Here is a 20,368-nt window from a genome sequence, read left to right on the forward strand (position 1 = left end):
AAGCCGCCATTGTGGTCTGCTCCTCCTACCAGTCCCGGGCGATACAGTCGTACCTTGGTTGTCAAACACAATCCGTTCCGGAAGTTGGTTTGACTTCCGAAAACGTTCGACCACCAGGGCACGGCTTCCAGTTGGCTGCAGGAAGCTCTAATCAGAAGTCACGGCAGTTGTGTTGGATGTTTGGGTTCCAAAGAAACTTCACAAACCAGAATGCTCACTTCCGGGTTTGCGGCATTCGGGAGCCAAGCGTTTTTGAGTCTGAAGCGTATGTAACCTGAAGCGTATGTAACCTGAGGTACTACTGTATATCGATATATCGCCCAGGCCTATTTGATGCCTAGGAGTTGGATATGTTTTTCATTCTGTGCTATAGACACATTATAGGAGCACATGTATGCTTGGTGGTTGAATTTTTCTTCCTTTCCCCCCTAAATCTTAACACAGAAATCCATTTAAATTACTATTGGATTACTAATACTAAACAACAGCACACTGATAGTTCCAGTTGTCAGCTCCAGGTCTCCCCGCTTGCCCTCTCTGTGGAACCCTTCGCATTTCACCTCAATTTCGGCATGCTCAGAACTTATGCATTCTTATTTCAATATCATTCATAGTGGGAGGGGCTGTGATTTAATGGTATAGCAGATGCATGGCCTGCATAAGGTCGTGGGCTCAATCCTTGGCATTTCTAGTTGGCAAAATAAAAAATAGAAGAAATGGTGGGGAGTCAGTTGGTAGATAGTGTGGAAGAACTCAGCTTATGACGTGTGTGTGTGAGAGAGACCAAATTAATCCTCCTGATGTATATTGTGCTCTAGGAGGCTTAGTTTGGTCAGAATCGAGTACACACTTCCAGAGTTAACACCAAATACAATACTTCTGGAAAATGAGGCACCATAGCTGCCCGAGGGCCATGAAAATTTGTGTCCCGGGCCTTTTAGACTTGGCTACCCATTTACTATCTGAAACCAGATGTGGAATATATAGGTGTTATTTTCATCTCTTCTACCTCACTGTTTTGAAAACTGTAAATCGTAAGCAGCTGAAATTTCGGGACCCTTTTATTACTATGCTGGTGACAACGTCCTAGAATGGGCTTGTTGTTGTTAAGTCGTTTAGTCGTGTCCGACTCTTCGTGACTCCATGGACCAGAGCACGCCAGGCACTCCTGTCTTCCACTGCCTCCCGCAGTTTGGTCAGACTCATGTTTGTAGCTTCGAGAACACTATCCAACCATCTCGTCCTCTGTCGTCCCCTTCTCCTTGTGCCCTCAATCTTTCCCAACATCAGGGTCTTTTCCAGGGAGTCTTCTCTTCTCATGAGGTGGCCAAAGTATTGGAGCCTCAGCTTCATGATCTGTCCTTCCAGTGAGCACTCAGGGCTAATTTCCTTAAGAATGGATGTGTTTGATCTTCTTGCAGTCCATGGGACTCTCAAGAGTCTCCTCCAAAGTAGAATGGGCTACTTTGCAAATAAACTACCTGTACGCGGTTTGCGTAAATTGGATAGCACCTTTTTAGTGGTACAGTCAAACCTCGATTCCCGAACACCTCCGTTTTGGAACGTTTTGGCTGCCAAACACTGGAAACCCAGAAGTAAATGTTCCAGTTTTCGAATGTTTTTTGGAACTTCAACAGTCTTCTGGAATGAATAATGTTTGAAAACTGAGGTTCCACTGTACCAATATGATAAATAAAGGTAAAGGTCTAGTCGCGGACGAATCGGGGGTTGCAGCGCTCATCTCACTTTACTGGCCGAGGGAGCCGGCATACAGCTTCCTGGTCATGTGGCCAGCATGACTAAGCCGCTTCTGGCAAACCAGAGCAGCGCACGGAAACACCGTTTACCTTCCCGCCACAGTGGTATCTATTTATCTACTTGCACTTTGATGTGCTTTCAAACTGCTAGGTTGGCAGGAGCAGGGACCGAGCAACGGGAGCTCACCCCGTCACAGACAAGAGGCTAATGTTTTAATAACTCGACATCTCATTCCCTTGCGCTTTTCCTTGGTCGCCAGAATTTTATTCTCTTGCAAAATGTCAGCAGGCTGCTACGAAAAAAGATTCCAATCCAGTTCTGAACTCGAAGGTGGTTCAGTTTTCCGTCTAGATAACATGGACACAGAATTGTCCTATATCACTTGTATTTCCCTTGTTCCTGAGGTTGGGGGTGGTGGATAGAGCCTTGTCCAGTAGCCAGAATAATGCTTTGCTCCAGGCATATTTGAAAAGTAGACCTCACCTGCATTTTCACCTGTTACACTAGAAATTCAAGAGTGATGTGACCTGCTTATGGGAACATTGTGCCCAGCATTGCAGGCCAGCCAGTGAGGATGCGGTTATCATTTTTAGCATTTGCTTTCCCTTAAACTAAGCTATCCCTTCTCCCAGCTCTTGCAAAAATAAACAAGCAAAAACGAAACAAAACAAAAAAACCACCCTGTCATTTTCTTTCTTTAGAAAATTCCACACTGGCTGTGTCATATCACTTGCTTCCTCCGTTCAGATTGGGCAAGAGAGCTGGAGCTGGCTGCCTTAAATTAGGTCACAGAAGCTTAAGAGTATGATCAGAGCTGTATGTGGGCGCATGCAAACACACACACACACACACACACACACACACACACACACACCCCTTGCAGCAAAATATATTCACTTCAGCGTACGAAAATAAGTCCATTTGCTTGCTTTGCACAATTTCTCACATGCTTTCTGGGTTCAGGTTTTCAAGACATTGAGTGTATTTTCTGGCAAGGCACCCGGTGCAGAGTATATATATTGGGAATAATGCAGGCTTGTAGGGGAAAGGGACAGTGGAGTGCCTATAGGATTGCAGCTTTAGCTCACCGACCTTCCAAATAGGCACCCATAGGGCTGAGCAGACAGTTTCACAGCTCAAGCTAAACGGGGATAAGAGAATGTCTGGGGTAAAACAACAACAGCAGCATGCTGCTGCTGCTAGGAGTAAAAAAATAATGGGGGGGCGACAAACAAAAGTGGAAGCGAGAGAATTGGGCTGGCCGGAACTGAGATTTTTAAAAATGGCACCTTATTGATTTGAATATCAAACTATTAGAGCAAATGACGTTAACAAAGCGACTCATGCTTCGTTTGCCTGCCCAAAATGAGATTGAAGGTGAATCATGCCCAATTATAAAATACCTTGGAGCGTGCATTCATTTTTTTTTACATTCCTTTGCCTTTGTGAGTGCCTAAATAACAACGGCTAACATTCACATGTGCATTACTTTCTGGAAGGTGTAATAATAATAATAATAATAATAATAATAATAATAATAATAGTAGTAGTAGTAGTAATTTATTTATTTATACCCCACCCCTCCGACTAGGTTTCCCCAGCCACTCTGGGTGGCTTCCAACAAAATATTAAAATACAATAGCCCTTCAGATATTAAAAGCTTCCCTAAACAGGGCTGCCTTGAGATGTCTTCTGGTAGTTGTTTTTTCCTTTGACATTTGGTGGGAGGGTGTTTCTCAGGGAGGGCGCCACTACCGAGAAGGCCCTCTGCCTGGTTCCCTGTAACTTCGCTTCTCGCAGTGAGGGAACCGCCAGAAGGCCCTCAGTGCTGGACCTCAGTGTCCGGGCAGAACGATGGGGGTGGAGACGTTCCTTCAGGTATACTGTACCGAAGGTTTTCTGTTTAATTTGTTTAAAAGGCATTAGCTAAGGCAGAGATGGGGAACCGATGGCCACCAGGAAGTTGATGGACAGCAAATACTATCATCCCTGACTGTTGACCCTGTTGGTGGGGGCTGATGGGTTTTGGAGTCCAGGCACATCTGGAGAGCCACAGATTCCCCGAGATCCTAGAATGAGAAGCTAGAAGAAATGGTAACGACTAAGGCAGTCCAGCTCAACCAAGACTGAGCTACAGCTTTTGCTTTAGATTGTTCCCAATCTACAGAATTTGTGAAAACACGTCTTGGTTAAAAAGGCATTCCCGGACAGAGTTTTAAGTATCGCGGTGCACCAGGGCTATAAATACCCTCTCCTTAGAAATCAAAAGTGCAAGCTTTCCGCTCGCAGCTTCTCTCAAAGCTTAGAAAAGCACCTCACAAAGCTCATTTGTTCCACACCCACGAAATATTTGAAAGCCCGAATGCAACACTTTGGAGGAGTCGATCAATAACATCTAGCAGGAGGCAATATTTAAGAACTTAGGAGGAAGTGGGGGGGTTTGATGTCAGTCCTAATTCAAATTGATACCTAATAAATACATCCCGATAAAAGATGTAATGCATTTAAAATGTATGAACCACCTATTCATTATACAAATTTGCTTCCTTAATGACTTTTAGATGGATGATTCCACCCAGCTTCATTTCTCCTTTGAGTTACGCTAGGGCAGTTTATTGAAACTTAAGGGGAGGCTCATTGGAAGTTATCCTTCTGCATAAACTTGGCGTAATTTATAATAATGCTTCGCGGATAAATCAGAAAAAGGCCTTGATCCTGTCACCGAATAAATTGCTGTTGAAACGTCCGTGGTGTGAGGGGAGCGTGCATGGGAAATTTGGCCATGGGCTGTAGCTGAAGAGGTAGATGAGTGCCAGATTATCCATTTCCAGCTGGCTTTGCCTCACCTTTCTAGCAGTCCCTGATTCCCCACCCTCCAAAAAGTCTCTCATTTTTTGGGGGGGGGGATTATTAATTAATTAAATCTGTATACTGCCCTTCATCCAAAGATCTCAGGGCAGTTCACAACAGAAAAATACAAAATGAGAATACAAAATGCATACAGTCATACCTTGGGTTACAGGTGCTTCAGGTTGCGTTTTTTCGGGTTACGGACCGCCGAAACCCGGAAGTACTGGAACGGGTTACTTCTTGGTTTTGGTGGCCGTGCATGCGCAGAAGCACTAAATCGCACTTTGCGCATGCGCAGAAGCGCCGAATCACAACCCGTGTGTGCACAGACGCGCCGCTGCAGGTTACGAACGCTGCGGGTTGCGAACATGCATCCCGCACGGATCACGTTCGCAACCCAAGCGTCCACTGTAATAAAAACATAACAATAACACACACACCCTCCCACAAGCACGTCAAAAAGCCAGTGTTAATCAGCCGAATGCCACGTTGAAGAGAAACGTTTTTGCCTGCCACCTAAAGATACGTAATGAAGGCACCAGGAAAGCCTTCCTGGGGAGAGCATTCCACAAACGGGGAGCCACTGCGGAAAAGGCCCGTTCTTTTGCTGCCACCCTCCGGACCTCGCGAGGAGGAGGCACACGAAGAAGGACCTCAGATGATGATCGCAGGGTCCAGGTTGGTTCATATGATCAGAGGCGGTCCTTGGGGTATTGCAGTCCTGGGGCATTTAAGGCTTTATAGGTCAAAACCAGAACTTTGAATTGGAACTGAAAGCTAATTGGCAGCCAGCGGGCAAGGATTGTTGTCGCCTGCTCATTGAACTGGGTGGTCGCTGAATTCTGTACCACTTGCAGTTCCTGAACCATCTTCAAAGGCAGCACCATATATAATGCATTGCAGAAATCTAACCTAAAGGCAGAGCAATTTGGAAGAGGTCAGGCAGGCACACGAAAGAATTGATTTTTGAACCCAGAAAACCAGTACCTGTCTCAGTTTTCCTTCCTTCCTTCCTTCCTTCCTTCCTTCCTTCCTTCCTTCCTTCCTTCCTTCCTTCCTTCCTTCCTTCCTTCCTTCTTTATCGCAAAGGGATAAAATAAGCCTAAAGGTGCAGCTTGCATCACTTAGAAAGCTTCAGCATGCGTTTTGAACTTGGGCCTCCCACAATTAAATCTGAATACTCCTCCCCTTGAGAAAACATGCACACACTGCGTAACATACTACACAACGTCACCATGACATCTGTACTTGCAGCTTTAAAATAGACCTTATTTCCCATGGCAATGGGGGGAAGATTCTCCACCACTAACCCCTTGCACATTTTTGCTCTGGAAAAAAAGTGACGACTCTCACAAAATCCAGCTCTGCCATGTGTCGCAAAAGACTTCCCGGCCATAACTTTCTCATCCTTAAGATGTGAAGAAGGTCATTGTCAACACTTAATGCAGTTCACAGTCGCTGTGATGCATTATGTCAGCATTTTGGGGGGTTACGTTCCTCTGTTGGGTATTAGATATTTATAATTTGGCCATAAAAGCTACGCAGGACTTGAAACTTGGCACCGGGGATGGAAATCTGAAGTAACTGTTTATCATTCTGGAGCAATTTGGCTCGCCCAGCTAGAGCTGCTGCTGTGTGGCCCTCGCCCATTGACAGCCAGGATGGGTGTATAAGCGATAGACTTGGACCAGTCCCCACTCAGCCGCATGATGATTTACTGGTCAATCACTATCTCCCAGCCTAAATTCCACCCCTACCCCAGGTTCTTATGAAGGGAAAATCAGAGAATGAAACGTGTAGAAACACTCTTCGTGATTGGGTTGTTCCTTGCTGGAATTCCAATGCAATGCTGTATTGTATTGAATATAAGAAGTGCAGTTGGCCAGTCGTCATACAGGATCTGGTCCCAAAAAATTGAGCATCGCCCAGCCAAGTCCTAGCTTCCCTTTCCGACAGGGGTCAGGAACCTGAGGCCCGTCAGTTGATATCGTATTCCAGTAATCCCCAACCCCTTGGCTGTGCTGACTGGGGCTGATGGGACTTGGAGTCCAATAACATCTGGAGGGCCACAGGTTCACCCTGACGTCAACAGAACCTGAGTTGTACCAACAAAATCTTGAAGGGTGGGGTGAGAGGATCATTTCCAGTCAAAGTTAGGCCCCCCAGCCATTAAGTACAAGCGGATGGTAAAATCGGTGCCCCGTTAATTAGGAGAAGAGGGGTTCTTTGCTGTAGCTCAGCCTCCACCAACATGGCTTCCTGCAGATGTTTTGGGTGACAGTTCCCATCAGCATGTGCTTGCTGAGGCTAATGGAGGGTAAACAAAGGCTGGAGAGGCCCGAGAAGGGTGCATTTTCCAAACAAATAATCTTTTCTTTCCTCATCATCCAAACCACAGCTCACTTCACTTCTGCACCTCTGGGAAATTCACTGTCTAATAAGCTATGACCCGCAACTTCCTGAGAACATTGTCAAAATTATATCGTATTACTTTTGCTTTCCTTTCTAAGAGATGGGCTGTAGCACGTTGGCTTTTAATGGAACGGGAGTTGCAATAATTTGCCACAGATGCTTTTCAGTTTGTGCAGGTCAAGTTTTAGGGTTGTTAATGCAGGCCCAGAATGAATTAAGGGCCAAACCCCCCAAAGGGGGAAAACATCTACTGAATGTGCTTAGAACCTCTCTGCAGGCAAGAACCATGGCTTATCGAGCTAACAAACTATGGGAGGAACTCCTTTTCAGACCTTATCACACTAAGATCACCGAAAAAAATCATTTCCGGGCCCAATTCGAAATGCTGGTTTGGAGCCAGGACCACAACAGGGGAGATTTATGTTTTGTTCATCTCATCTCGCTTTATTGGCTGAGGGAGCCGGTGTACAGCTTCCGAGTCATGTGGCCAGCATGACTAAGCCGCTTCTGGCGAACCAGAGCAGCACATGGAAACGCCGTTTACTTTCCCACCAGAGCGGTACCTATTTATCCACTTGCACTTTGACGTGCTTTCGAACTGCTAGGTTGGCAGGAGCAGGGTCCGAGCAATGGGAGCGCACCCCATCGCGGGGATTCGAGCCACCGACCTTCTGATTGGGCAAGCCCTAGGCTCTGTGGTTTAGACCACAGTGCCACCCGCGCCCATGGGCCTTACCTCAAAAATCATTTCCGGGCCCAATTCGAAATGCTGGTTTGGAGCCAGGACCACAACAGGGGAGATTTATGTTTTGTTCTTATTTTCATTACGTAGTTTGTGGTTTTTATATATATATTAATTTTATGTTGTGAACCGCCCTGAGATCTATGGATGTAGGGCAGTACAAAAATTCAATAGGTACTAGTAGTACAGTGGTACCTCGGGTTAAGAACTTAATCCGTTCTGGAGGTCCATTCTTAACCTGAAACTGCTCTTAACCTGAGGTACCACTTTAGCTAATGGGGCCTCCCGCTTCTGCCGCGTGGTTTCTGTTCTCATCCTGAAGCAAAGTTCTTAACCTGAGGTACTATTTCTGGGTTAGCGGAGTCTGTAACCTGAAGCATCCGTAACCTGAAGCGTCTGTAACCCGAGGTACCACTGTAGTAGTAATAGTAGTAATATTGCAGCTTTAGCCTGTAGGCTGCTATATTTTTTTTCCCATTTTATGAAACTGGGCTCCAGATCATGTGAAGAGTGTACAGTGCTGCAAAGGTCCAGAATGTTGGGATCGTGTGAGGGTGGGGAACAACGACAAAGGAGCAGAACTTAAGAGTGATTGCATTGATGTAATCTTTTCTCATTTGAAAATTGCACATCATGTGTTCACACCAGAGCCGCTATTATAATAGTTTGATGGGCTTTAACTTGTGTGTGTTCTTCATCCTATTGACCTCCTCGTGTTGCTGCTTAGGATATTTGCGGCCCCTTAAAACCGACAAGTGTATGTTGTCTACTCATGAGTAAATTTGGCCAGGCCATGTGTTTGTTGTACTTTGAAGATTGGGGAGAGAATCTGTTCATTGCAATAGCCACCCAGGCACCGTGGAAAATATTACAGAAAAAGTTAGTATCTCTTTTAAGAGATAATGGCTTTTTCCATAGCACCCACCCAAATGAGAAGGCCTGGCCTCTGAAGAGAGATGTAAAATATACTTTGAGCTGCTTCTCTTGTTCTTTGGGAAGACCGGAGTCCCAGCCGCTTGGAGAAAAACATCTCTCTAAAGTTGTACTGCAGGCTGGAGGGTGTGCTGGGGAGAGGACCTTGTGCTAAGCGGTTGGGTTTATATCTAAACTTATCGCTTCCCTTATTTAAAAGACAAAAGGATCACCTTGGAGAGAAGGCGAATATTTATTTTGGAAACCCACTGAAACATTCTAAATCTGCACACATAGATTAGGCAGGTATAAGCAGTTTGCACTGTGATGTCCTCCTTGGGAAAATTGCCCATTCATTTCACAGCCTTCCCTTTTTTTAAAATCCTCCATTCACCATTAATTATTTTCATTTTTTATGTTACACTGCCACCTTTTGTCCATTGGATAGGAAACCTCTCGTCAGCTTGGATGCCTGCCAGGGTTTTATTATTATTATTATTCTCCCCTGTTTTCCTTGATCGGTATTGGAATAGAACATTTTGATCCAACCGTTGCAAAATATATAGGTGAACGATAATGCCATTTAAAAAAAAAATTGTGACAACAGCCTGAGTGGCAAATCACTCAAATTCTAGTAATGTGCAGTGCAAGTGAAAATATCTTTGATGCTCCCCAAATATCGTCCTTTACCCGTGTGGTGTAGAAACTGCTTCCAGGGGCCTTCGGTAAAGGTAAAGGTACCCCTGACCATTAGGTCCAGTTGTGGACGACTCTGGGGTTGCGGCGCTCATCTCACTCTATAGGCTGAGGGAGCCGGCATTTGTCCACAGACAGCTTCCGGGTCATGTGTTCAGCATGACTAAGCCGCTTCTGGCGAACCAGAGCAGCGCACGGAAACGCCGTTTACCTTCCCGCTGGAGCGGTACCTATTTATCTACTTGCATTGGTATGCTTTCAAACTGCTAGGTTGGCAGGAGCAGGGACCGAGCAACAGGAGCTCACCCCGACGCGGGGATTCGAACCACCAACCTTCTGATCGGCAAGCCCTAGGCTCTGTGGTTTAGACTACAGCGTCACCCACATCCATGGGCCTTACCTCGAACATTTATACTTGTAGTATCTGGATGGAAGAATCAGACGGGGAGCATAGATGGCATAATTTCTCCATGTATAAATGCTGCCCTGGCTTTTCTCCATCTGCTGCCTTGCCTTACCCAGAAGACATTAGTTGCAGTTACACCTTTAAGTTGCTTTTGCAACGGCAGGCTATGCATTTATTTCTTTATTTAGAACCTTCATAAACCGCTTGTTCGGATGGAAAATTCCATAAACCGCTTGTTCGGATGGAAAATTCCATAAACCGCTTGTTCGGATGGAAAATTCTTCAAGCACTGTACAAGTCGATAATGATATATAAAAAAGTGACTGAAGTCCGCAGACCCATTTTAAAAACGCATAAAATCGTCATTAAAAACAAAGGGATAAATCAATATAACATTTGAAGGAAATATAACGAATCCATGTGTCTGGATAGGCTTCCTGGGAGGGAAACGTTTTCAGCTGGTGTCTAAAAGAATAGGTGGCTGCCTAATTTCAAGAGGCAGGGAGTTCCGCAGTACAGGAGCTGCCACACTAAAGGAGAGACTTCTTGTAAAGGCAGAATGAACATTGTGTGGCACCTGTAAAAGCACAAGCTAACGTTCCATTAAGTTATTATTTATGTATATGTTTCTAGAGACAAAGAGCAGTAATGTTCACCTTCAGATTCTTAACCTGCTGTGTTTTGCTTTGTCCAGGGTTATATCCTTCGTTGTGACCTCATGGTTTAAGCGGGCATAAAGATGAGTATAAGCAGTGATGAGGTTAACTTCCTCGTATATAGATACTTGCAAGAGTCCGGTGAGTATTTGGCTATTAATTCTTTGAGGGATCCGTTTGGGGGGCAGCGTTTAACAAATATTCAGACATCCTTCAGGATCTGTATTGTGTTACATGCATAGTGTCTAAAAGACTAGAGTATGACTCACCAAGGCAATTTCTCTTACCCAAACTCCCATCTGCTTTCAAATTTCTGGCACGGGGAGGATGACAATGGCCTACTTTAACATGGTTACATATAAGGATTATTACAAGTCCATATTATCCCAATTTTTGCCAACTTATGCCTTAAGATCTGCAAGGGAAGCTCTGCTGGTGTCGACGATGGCTATTTATTTGGCAAGGGTGTAGAGCAGAGTTTTCTCTGCAGTGACACCCTGGTTATAGGATTAACTCTTGGGGGAGATACAAATGTCAGTTGCAGACATTTTTTGTTACTCCAGTCCAGTGTTTCCCAAACTTGGATCTGCAGCTTTTTTGGGACTACAGTTCCCATCATCCCTGACCACTGGTCCTGCTAGGCAGGGATGATGGGAATTGTAGTCCATAAACAGCTGGTGACCCAAGGTTGGGAAACACTGCTCTAGGCCAGTGTTTCCCAACCTTGTGCCTCCAGCTGTTTTTGAACTACAACTCCCATCATCCCTGACTAGCAAGACCAGTGGCAAGGGATGATGGGAATTGTAGTCCAAAAACAGCTGGAGGCACAAGGTTGGGAAACACTGCTCTAGGCAACGGAGGTGACTTGCTGATACATGTCTAGCGATGGTTTTGGGACACGTTTTAATACTTTTAATGTTTTATGACTTTTAATGTTTTATGGTGAAACATTGCATTTCATTTTAGATGTTGCAGGCAACCCTTTGAGTTGAAGGGTGCTTTAAATATATAATAAATATCTATAGGTAAAGCATTTTTGCTATTCCAAACTGCTATATGGATGCTGAATATTGTTCTTCCCTGCTTTGTGTACAGTGGTACCATAATCCGTTCCGGAGGTACATAATCCGTTTGTAAACCACAACAGGTTGTAACCCAAGGCGCGCTTTCACCAATGGGGCCTCCCAAAAAAATTTGTTTGTAATCCAAAAAAATTTGTTTGTAATCCAAAAAAATGGGTTGTAATCCAAAAAAAGGTTGCAGACCGGGACATGCACTCTGAGTTTGACATGTCTGTAATCCAAAATGTATGCAAACCAAGACGTATGCAAACCAAGGTACCACTGTACTTGCTGAAAAGCACCAGTGTTTTTCAGTGAGTTTTTGACTACCCCTCCGAATTTAGTACATTAGCTTAATACAGAATGCTCAAGAAGATTATTATTCCAAAGCAGCTGTGAGATGCATTGATCAGTTTCAAGAGAAATAATTTCCGGGGCAGAGGCCTTTTTGGTGGAACCCCTTCTCTTTGGAATAAGCTTCCCAGAGAGTCCTGCCTGGTACCTTCGCCAACTTCATTCTGCCAGGAAGGTGCATTTGTTTTCAAAGGCAACACTTGATTATTAATTTTTTACCTCCAATTTTTTCGGTTATGGAGTTTTCTAATCGTTTTTTTCTCTGCGGGATGGATTTTGTCCTCTGAAAAGCTGAATTCTGTAACCTGTCAATTCTGCCCAATCTGGCTCAAAAAAATTTCTCAGCTTTAATGCAAAAGCGGCATATGGTATCGCTAGTGGAATTTGCCATCACGAATGGTTTTTCTTATGGAAGTATATTACTGGGAGAGGAGTAACAAGGGATAAAGCTACATAGAAAGGAGATTGCTCACCTGGATTGTAGCACACAGAACGCCAGTTCTTTCTGATTAGGATTATGTTTTGTACATCAAAATAGACTTTTAAAAAAGCATGCACTGGAAGTTTTGTTAAGACTTCCCTAAAAAAAAAAAAGGGTGGAAAAATATGCGTGCTCAGGTGTTGATTCTTTTCCAATTTTCAAACAAAACCTCAACTTATTTTGGCCCAGTGTGCATCTTGAATTGCATGTTGTATGTAAAATTGAAACTTTCTGTGTACTCTTTCACACGGTGTTGGATTCAGAAGACACTGAGTTGTATATAGAAAATAATGAAAAACCACATGGAACACTATAAAAGGTGGGGTATGGGGAATATTCCTTGGGGAAGGGGTTTTGGGACCCTTCTTTGTACCTGACAAGAGCTCACCTTCCTGAGCATTTTGGTGAATTGTCTGCTATTTTTGCAACAACAGAAAAACACGTTTGAGGTTAAACTATAGATTGACTGGACTAGTGTGAATCAGACAAACTGAGTACTTTTAATGGAGAGACCTGGAGCTGCAGTGAGGACTTCGGTCTTACAACACGTGGTTGGGAAGTTTATTTGGCCACTTTTAGAATTGCATGAGATATCGCTAGCATGGCTCACATGTTGTTGGAACCATCTCCACATCCAAAGGAGCAAAAACCTAGGAAAAGCAGAGTAGAACATTCCCTTTTAATTTTTATTTTCTTTTTAAACTGAGATGTGGTCGACCCAGCTCATTTCTGGCGTGAGAGTGGTATGTAAGCGTGATAAAAATTCTGAGGGTTTTGCCGCAGTTACATAGATTCCTAGCGGTTCAAGGCTCTTCATTCTACCGTATTATGTTTTTATATGTGTTGGAAGCCACCCAGAGTGGCTGGGACAGGCCAGCCAAATGGTTGGGGTATAAATAATAAAACTATTATTATTACTATTATTGGAAAGGACCTGTAGTTAATCCAAATTAAAACAAAAGAAATCCAAAAGGCCACGTGGCAACCCGCCCCCCACCCACCCATTTCCCCCCTCCTGGCAATCAAAGGACAACAGATTTGCTGCCAGGGTATCCTCTTTGCGGAGAGAGGCAAGGGGCCACCACAGAGGATGTCCTGTTTCTGGTGACCCACACACCTCTCGTTTGCTTTGCCTACAGAAAGTCCCAGGTTTAATTCCTGAAAACTGCTGGTAGGGCTGAGAGAGACCGCTGCCTGAAGCCCCGGAGAATTGCTTCTAGTCAGTGTAGACAAAACTGAGCCAGATGGAGTAATGGTCTGACTCCTGAGTTTCTCCTTCAGTAGCAGCAGAACAAGGGAATAGTAATAGTAATAATTTATTACTTATACCCCGCCCATCTGGCTGGGTTTCCTCAGCCACTCTGGGTGGCTTCCAACAGAATATTAAAAACATGATAAAACATCAAACAATAAAAACTTCCCTAAACAGGGTTGCCTTCAGATGTCGTCTAAAAGTCAGGTAGTTGTTTATTTCCTTGACATCTGATGGGAGGGTGTGCCACAGGGCAGGCGCCACTACCGAGAAGGCCCTGCCTGGTTCCCTGTAACCTCACTTCTTGCAGTGAGGGAACCACAAGAAGGCCCTTGGAGCTGGACTTCAGTGTCCGGGCAGAACGATCGGGGTGGAGACGCTCCTTCAAGGTATACTGGGCCGAGGCCTCCAAGGAAGGTCTTAATGGACAGGCAGGTTCATGTCTGTCCCACTCTTTTCTAGATCCAAAAGGACCTGCATGTTGGTGATCGCACCTCCGTTGAACACACCCAAAATGGTTGCTACCTGTACTGGATTTTCAGCTCGAGATGCTGTCCCCACAGGCTGTGAGCTGGAGATCACATCTCCTGGTCTAACCTGAGGTACCAGCCCCTCAGAGTCCAAACTGGGACTCTTGTGACTTCTAATCTCTCACTTTGTGTGTATGAATTGCTCAGTAGGATGCAATGTTTATCTTCGAAAAATCCCACTCTTCAGTTTTTCCTGCAGTAGCAGTAGCGTTCTGCTTAATTCAGCCCAAACTGGAAAATGTATTCATTCCCTCTATTGTTTGCACGTTAGCCCAAAGAGAGAGTAAATTAAGTTCCCAAAAAAACTCGCTCCAAAGCCCTCCTCGTCTGATTGGACCGCCTTCAAGAGAGGGTTGCCTTCACGGGGGAAGTGTTTGGAAAGGGAAGCGGTTTTTTTCAGAGAGCTGCGACCCTGGCTCTGCGACCATGAAAATCCTGCGTGGGGTGTCTCCATGATAAATCACAGCAGTGCCAGCTCAACAGTGGCTCATTAGTGCTAGCGAGTGTGGCGTCCAGGAATGAGATGAATACACACATTATTTCCAGGGATGGCAGAAAGCCGGCGCCTGGCAGCTGAACTCAGTGGTGTGCGATTTTTAAAGCCTAGCTACCCACAGAACCTTTAGTAATGTTTAGGTCCTGCTTATAATACCTGTTTTAGTTACTCAGAGCGTGCCAAGGCAACTGAAAGCAGTGTACCTGCGGCAGACAATCTGCACCCCTCCTCTCCTTTACACTGTCCTGCCTTGCTCCCTTGTAGTCTTGTTTAATTTTGAGAAAGTTGTCTTTTTGATGAGCCTTAACAAGTCATTCCTCTCAGGCCCAGATTTTTTAAAAACAAAAACAACCATGATCCGTAAAATTGATGCTCACTGCATTGACGATAATTATTGTAATTGTTAAGAGCGGAATTCTGTTTAATTATTATTTGCTGCTGTTTTGAGAGTTAATTTTATCATGTACTGTTCTGTTCTATTAGAATACTGAATATTACTTTATTTGATATAAGTCAATCCACTTTAAGCGGGATGCGGGTGGAGCTGTGGGTTAAACTATAGAGCCTAGGACTTGCCGATCAGAAGGTTGGTGGTTTGAATCCCTGCGACGGGGTGAGCTCCCATTTCTTGGTCCTTGCCCCTGCCAACCTAGCAGTTTGAGAGCACGTCAAAGTACAAGTAGATAAATAGGTACCACTCCAGCGGGAAGGTAAACGGTGTTTCCGTGCGCTACTCTGGTTCGTCAGAAGCAGCTTAGTCATGCTGGCCACATGACCTGGAAGCTGTACACCGGCTCCCTTGGCCAATAAAGCGAGATGAGACCGCAACCCCACAGTCTGTCACAACTGGTCCTAATGGTCAGGGGTCCTTTTACCTTTACCTTTAATCCATTTAAAAGTTACATTTCATTTGTGGCTTTTTATGTTGGGATCAGATTATTGTAAGGTGTTTTTCTTTTCTTGTATATTTTGTAAACCGCCTTGTGTAGAATAATAAACAAAGGCGGTACACAAATTAAAAGTGAAATGATAAGTTCCACATACAAATGCTATAGGCTTGTTTGCCCATTGTCTTATTTAGGGAACTGACCTAGACATGTCCATGGTATTCACGTGCACCAAATTTTGGAATTCTGGAAATTTTGTGCTTCAGAATGCTGACGTTTTGTAGCACCTACATATGAAAATGTGCAAAGAAATTTACATTTTCCACATTGATTTTTTTAGGAAGTTCTAGGTGGGACAGATCATTGGACCTAACAGAACTAGCTTGATGATGTTGGGTTTCCCCACACTCATGCTCATACTCCTGAACCCCAGCTCACTGTCTTTTCTGGATTCTTTTGTTTATTCCCTCTCAAATTTTATTCATTAAAATACATATAAATTGCTTTTTCCCAATTGTTCAAAGTGTTTCAACCCGTAACTGTAAAACAACAGCAACAAACGAAACAACTCCATCAGCTCCACCTGGTACACAGGCTGAGACCCTACCTGCCCGCAGACTGTCTTGCCAGAGTGGTGCATGCTCTAGTCATCTCTCGCTTGGACTACTGCAATACGCTCTATGTGGGGCCACCTTTGAAGGTGACCCGGAAACTACAACTAATCCAGAATGCGGCAGCTAGACTGGTGACCGGGAGCTGCTGCTGGGACCATATAACACCGGTCTTGAAAGACCTACACTGGCTCCCAGTATCCACCTCCATCGTGCTGCCCTCACACTGAGGTCCAGCGCCAAGGGCCTTCTGGCGGTTCCCTCGCTGTGAGAAGCCAAGTTACAGGGAACCAGGCAGAGGGCCTTCTCGGTAGTGGCACCCGTCCTGTGGAACGCCCTTCCACCAGGTGTCAAAGAGAAAAATAACTACCAAACTTTTAGAAGACATCTGAAGGCAGCCCTGTTTAGAGAAGCTTTTAATGTTTAATAGGTTGTTGTAGATTAGTGTTTTGTTGGAAGCCGCCCAGAGTGGCTGGGGAAACCCAGCCAGAGGGCCGGGTATAATAAATGGTTGTTGTTGTTGTTGTTGTTGTTGTTGTTGCTGTTGTTATCAAACCGAAGGACTTCTATCGAAAGCCACCCATGGCAGGGCAGATAAGGGGGAGGGGAACACTCTTGAACCCCTATGAAAAGAAAACCACTGAGTGGCTGCCCTGGCATCTTCTGAAGGGTCTATAGCTTTGAAACAACCAATGGGCCAGACAGGGCTGGCAGCCTGTGCAATGCCGTAACATTCCAATTTAGCCTTCACACACAAAATCCAGATCGTATGACCAATGAACCAGATTTTTGTGCAGGGAAATGGTTGTTTGCATATAGCCCAGATCTGATTGTTCTTATAGCCTCACATGAACATCCAAAGCGGGGCACGTGAGCCTCGGCACTCGTATCAACTATCTGATCTGACCAATATCAAAACTGATAACACCTAGCAAAATGGAATGTCCAGTTGCCATTTGGAGGCCAAGATGGCTCAAAAGTCGTAGTTTCCAGAACGACTTTGTGGTTCCTGAAATTTCTTCAGATGGTGATGAAGATGATGATTGCAATTTGTGTACTGTCCTTTTATCTCATGCAGATAAAATACAATGGATAGAATTCTATAGGATGTGTTGTTAGTGTGTGAAAACAGGCAAGATCCATGGATCCCCCCAGGTGGAGATGTCAGGCTCCATCTTGGCACCCAGGCGTCTTCACTTGGTCGCAAGTGGCCGATAGCCAGGTTGGTCCAAGATGGGAAGCAGGTTTTGGCCTAGCGAATTGTAATTTTTTCTCCCCCTTCTCCTCAACAGAGTAAACTTGCTGCCTGGGGGAACACTTTTCCTATTTGCATAGCCCCGCCCTTTAATTTGCATAGCCCCATTCTGCCTCCTGGGTCTTTATCTTGTTATCGTTACTGCTGCAATACCTGTGAAATCACTCTCTCTCTGTTCTCCGGTATCTGTGCAAAATTTTGGATCCCAACGGCTATAAAGCAACTGTTTATAACGTCCCAAAAGGGGAGCTTTCTGAGGTTCTAATTACCTACGAGTGGAAAACCGTAACAGCTTAAGATGAATCACTTCCTCACAATGGATTTACCTTTTCAGGGCAAGCAAATAAATAACACTGTTAGCATCTAGTAATCCTAATTTTCCTATTTGCAAAACGATAATTATGCTGCCCTTGAAACGGCACGCAGAAGAAACGCACGCCTGGCGCTGGTGTGCTCATGCAATTAAAATGCTTTGTCGTGAAGTTAATCCTCCCTTCTGTAGGCATATATTCTCCCTTGTCCTATGCAATTTAGGAATAAATGGAAATGCGGCCCGAGGTGGTAGTGAGAGAAAGGGAAATAAACAAATGAATTTCAATGCCTCACCAGAGCTTTGGGGGTTGATAGACTTGACCAAGGTTTATAAAGGAAATAACTGATTCACTGGGTAACAGCAAAGCAACATAACTAGCATGACTAGGTGAGATTCTCTGCTGTGGTCTTTGGTAGATAAACCTTGATAACGAATCCTACCATTCAGGAAAAGTTGATTTGTGTCCTTTTTTGCAGTGTGTGACACTCCAGGCCAGACCTGCTGGCCGCAACCTGACAACCTAAGACAGTGATGGCCAAACTTGGCCCTCCAGCTGTTTTCGAACTACAGTTCCCATCATCCCTGACTACTGGTCCGGTTAGGTAGGGATGATGGGAGTTGTAGTCCCAAAACAGCTGGAGGGTAGTGTTTGGCCATCACTGGCCTAAGGCTTCTTGTGTGTATGAGCACATCCTTATAACCTCCCCCTTGTCTTTAGGGTTCTCTCATTCAGCATTTACCTTTGGCATCGAGAGCCATATCAGCCAGTCTAACATCAACGGTGCCCTGGTACCACCTGCTGCTTTGATTTCCATCATCCAGAAAGGCTTGCAGTATGTAGAGGCGGAAGTCAGTATTAATGAGGTAAGGCAAGTCTCCTATCAGCTATAGACGGTGACAAGTGCTTTCATATATCTGCAGAGGGTTTCATTACCCTGGGGAAGTGGGTTGCTCTCTCCTCTTCGACTGTCCTGCTTAGATGGTTTGCTGTCACGCTGGATCCTCTGTAGGTCCTGCTCACCAGACCTTTTCTTGTCGAAGAAGGTTGGAATAATACAAAGTTCTATGGAGGCCTCAATCAGGGCAGTCATTCATTGGCATGTTGGGTGTGGGTGTGTGTCCGTGTGTTCTTTTATCAGACTGCTGGTCCTCCAGAGATCAGATATTAAAGTTCCTTCAATGTGAACAGGTCGCACGTGACCAGATTCTGGGCAAGCCTAAGGAATCCAGAGAGTGTGCAGACAGAAGCACCCTCACCTGCAAAAGCATGGCATGCAGTTGCCAAAAGCTCGGAACTACCTGTCGCAGTGCACACATGGCCAAAGCATTGATATCTCTTCATTTAGGAGGTCATGCACAAGCGCCACCAGCTGTGGTCATTCAAACAACACCAATAAGGCAGTGGATCAAATTGGGGAGGGAACCCAGTTGGTTGTGTTGTTTTTTTAAGGACACTGTGGTTTCAATTCGCTCTCATTTGGCCTAATGATTTTGCCCAGTCTTTTGCAAAGATGTTTCTGTTTTGGGGACACACACACACACACACACACACACACACACTGCATTATCCCAGAGACAGGTGTGGAGAACCTCGGGCCTGGGGCTGAAGGCAGCCCTAGAGACACTCCCCAGGCCACAGCCCCCATCACACTCCTTGAGGGCTTTTGCGTGGCTGGAATTTGCCCTTAATGTCTCTTAATGTCCTTGGCTTTCCTAGTCTAATGGAAATCGACGCACTTCACCACATTCCTCACTAACCCTTCCATACAAAAATAAAACTTTTTTTAAAGAAGTCCCCACTCAGATTATCTCCTCTCCGCGCCCTCCTTCAAGATGTGAAAGTTTCTACTTTTGAGACCTTGAAGTTGTGCACTTCAGCCATTCCCGCTCCTTACCAAGCAGGTGCTTTACCAGAGCCCCTTATTTCTGCCTAGTAACTCAGGTGGTCCCTTGGCCTTCCACAAGTAGAGCCTTTTCAACACTTCAGTTGAGGCCCAGCGGCCATTTCCGCCTTCCTTTGATATCCCTCTCCTTTCCTTTTGAATTGGAGAACAGAGAGAGCATTCACCACTCTCACGGAGAAAAGAAATCTCTGGGAAGGACACGAGTCCAGGGGAAGAACGGAGAATAAATGAGGGAAGCAGCCCGCCACAAGGAGTTACCCCGTCCTCCCAGCTTTTAAAAACAAGCCAAAGGACATGTCTATGGAGGCAATTTTTGAGGAAATACTTTCAAGTTCAGTTTGGTGTGTCCCCTGCCTTCTGGCAGTACTTAACAAAAGCAAATGTATGTGTTATTATATTGCCCTTAAACATACGTTTGGGTATTTTTTGTGTGAAAATACATTAGTCTCCTGTGCTGAGAAGCCAGGCAAATTGAGCTGGGCCAGGTCCGGCTCTCCCAGTCCTTCCACCCAGTTCTCAGATCAAGTTAGCCCCCCTCATCCACGATTAAATAGTGGATGCAAATGCGCCAACCCAGTGTTAACTAACAGCAGCACTAGGTTGGAAGTCTGACTGGCATGACAACCCGATTCCCAATGATAGGGAATCTGCCTGAAAAAGCTCTCCAGTCTTGTGGTCGGAATAGTTTCTGTTTCCCTAAGACCTGGAATTCCAGGGCCATCCATGCCCTCGGGTGACATACGCTTCAGGTTACATATTATTGTTTGTATACAGTGGTACCTCGGGTTAAGT

At 45.0% G+C, this 20,368-nt stretch overlaps 1 protein-coding gene and 1 long non-coding RNA gene across 5 annotated transcripts in view; one reads left to right on the top strand and one right to left on the bottom strand.

Moving 5' to 3' along the window:
* TBL1XR1 (TBL1X/Y related 1) overlaps positions 1-20,368 on the top strand; it is a 170,764-nt gene that overhangs the window by 129,962 nt on the left and 20,434 nt on the right. For 3 of the 4 annotated variants that reach the window (XM_081911126.1, XM_081911127.1, XM_081911128.1), the window contains exons 3-4: positions 10,471-10,573; positions 18,391-18,536. In XM_081911126.1, the coding sequence (XP_081767252.1) occupies positions 10,516-10,573; positions 18,391-18,536 (204 nt within the window). In that variant the 5' untranslated portion in view covers positions 10,471-10,515. The remainder of the gene's footprint in view (positions 1-10,470; positions 10,574-18,390; positions 18,537-20,368) is intronic. The other variant, XM_081911129.1, reaches the window with a different exon arrangement.
* LOC309370007 overlaps positions 1-20,368 on the bottom strand; it is a 29,439-nt gene that overhangs the window by 4,894 nt on the left and 4,177 nt on the right. The gene's annotated exons all lie outside the window — the stretch shown is intronic.

This window comes from Podarcis melisellensis (assembly GCF_964234715.1).
Source record: "Podarcis melisellensis genome assembly, chromosome: 5".
NCBI classification, from domain to species: Eukaryota; Metazoa; Chordata; class Lepidosauria; order Squamata; family Lacertidae; genus Podarcis; species Podarcis melisellensis.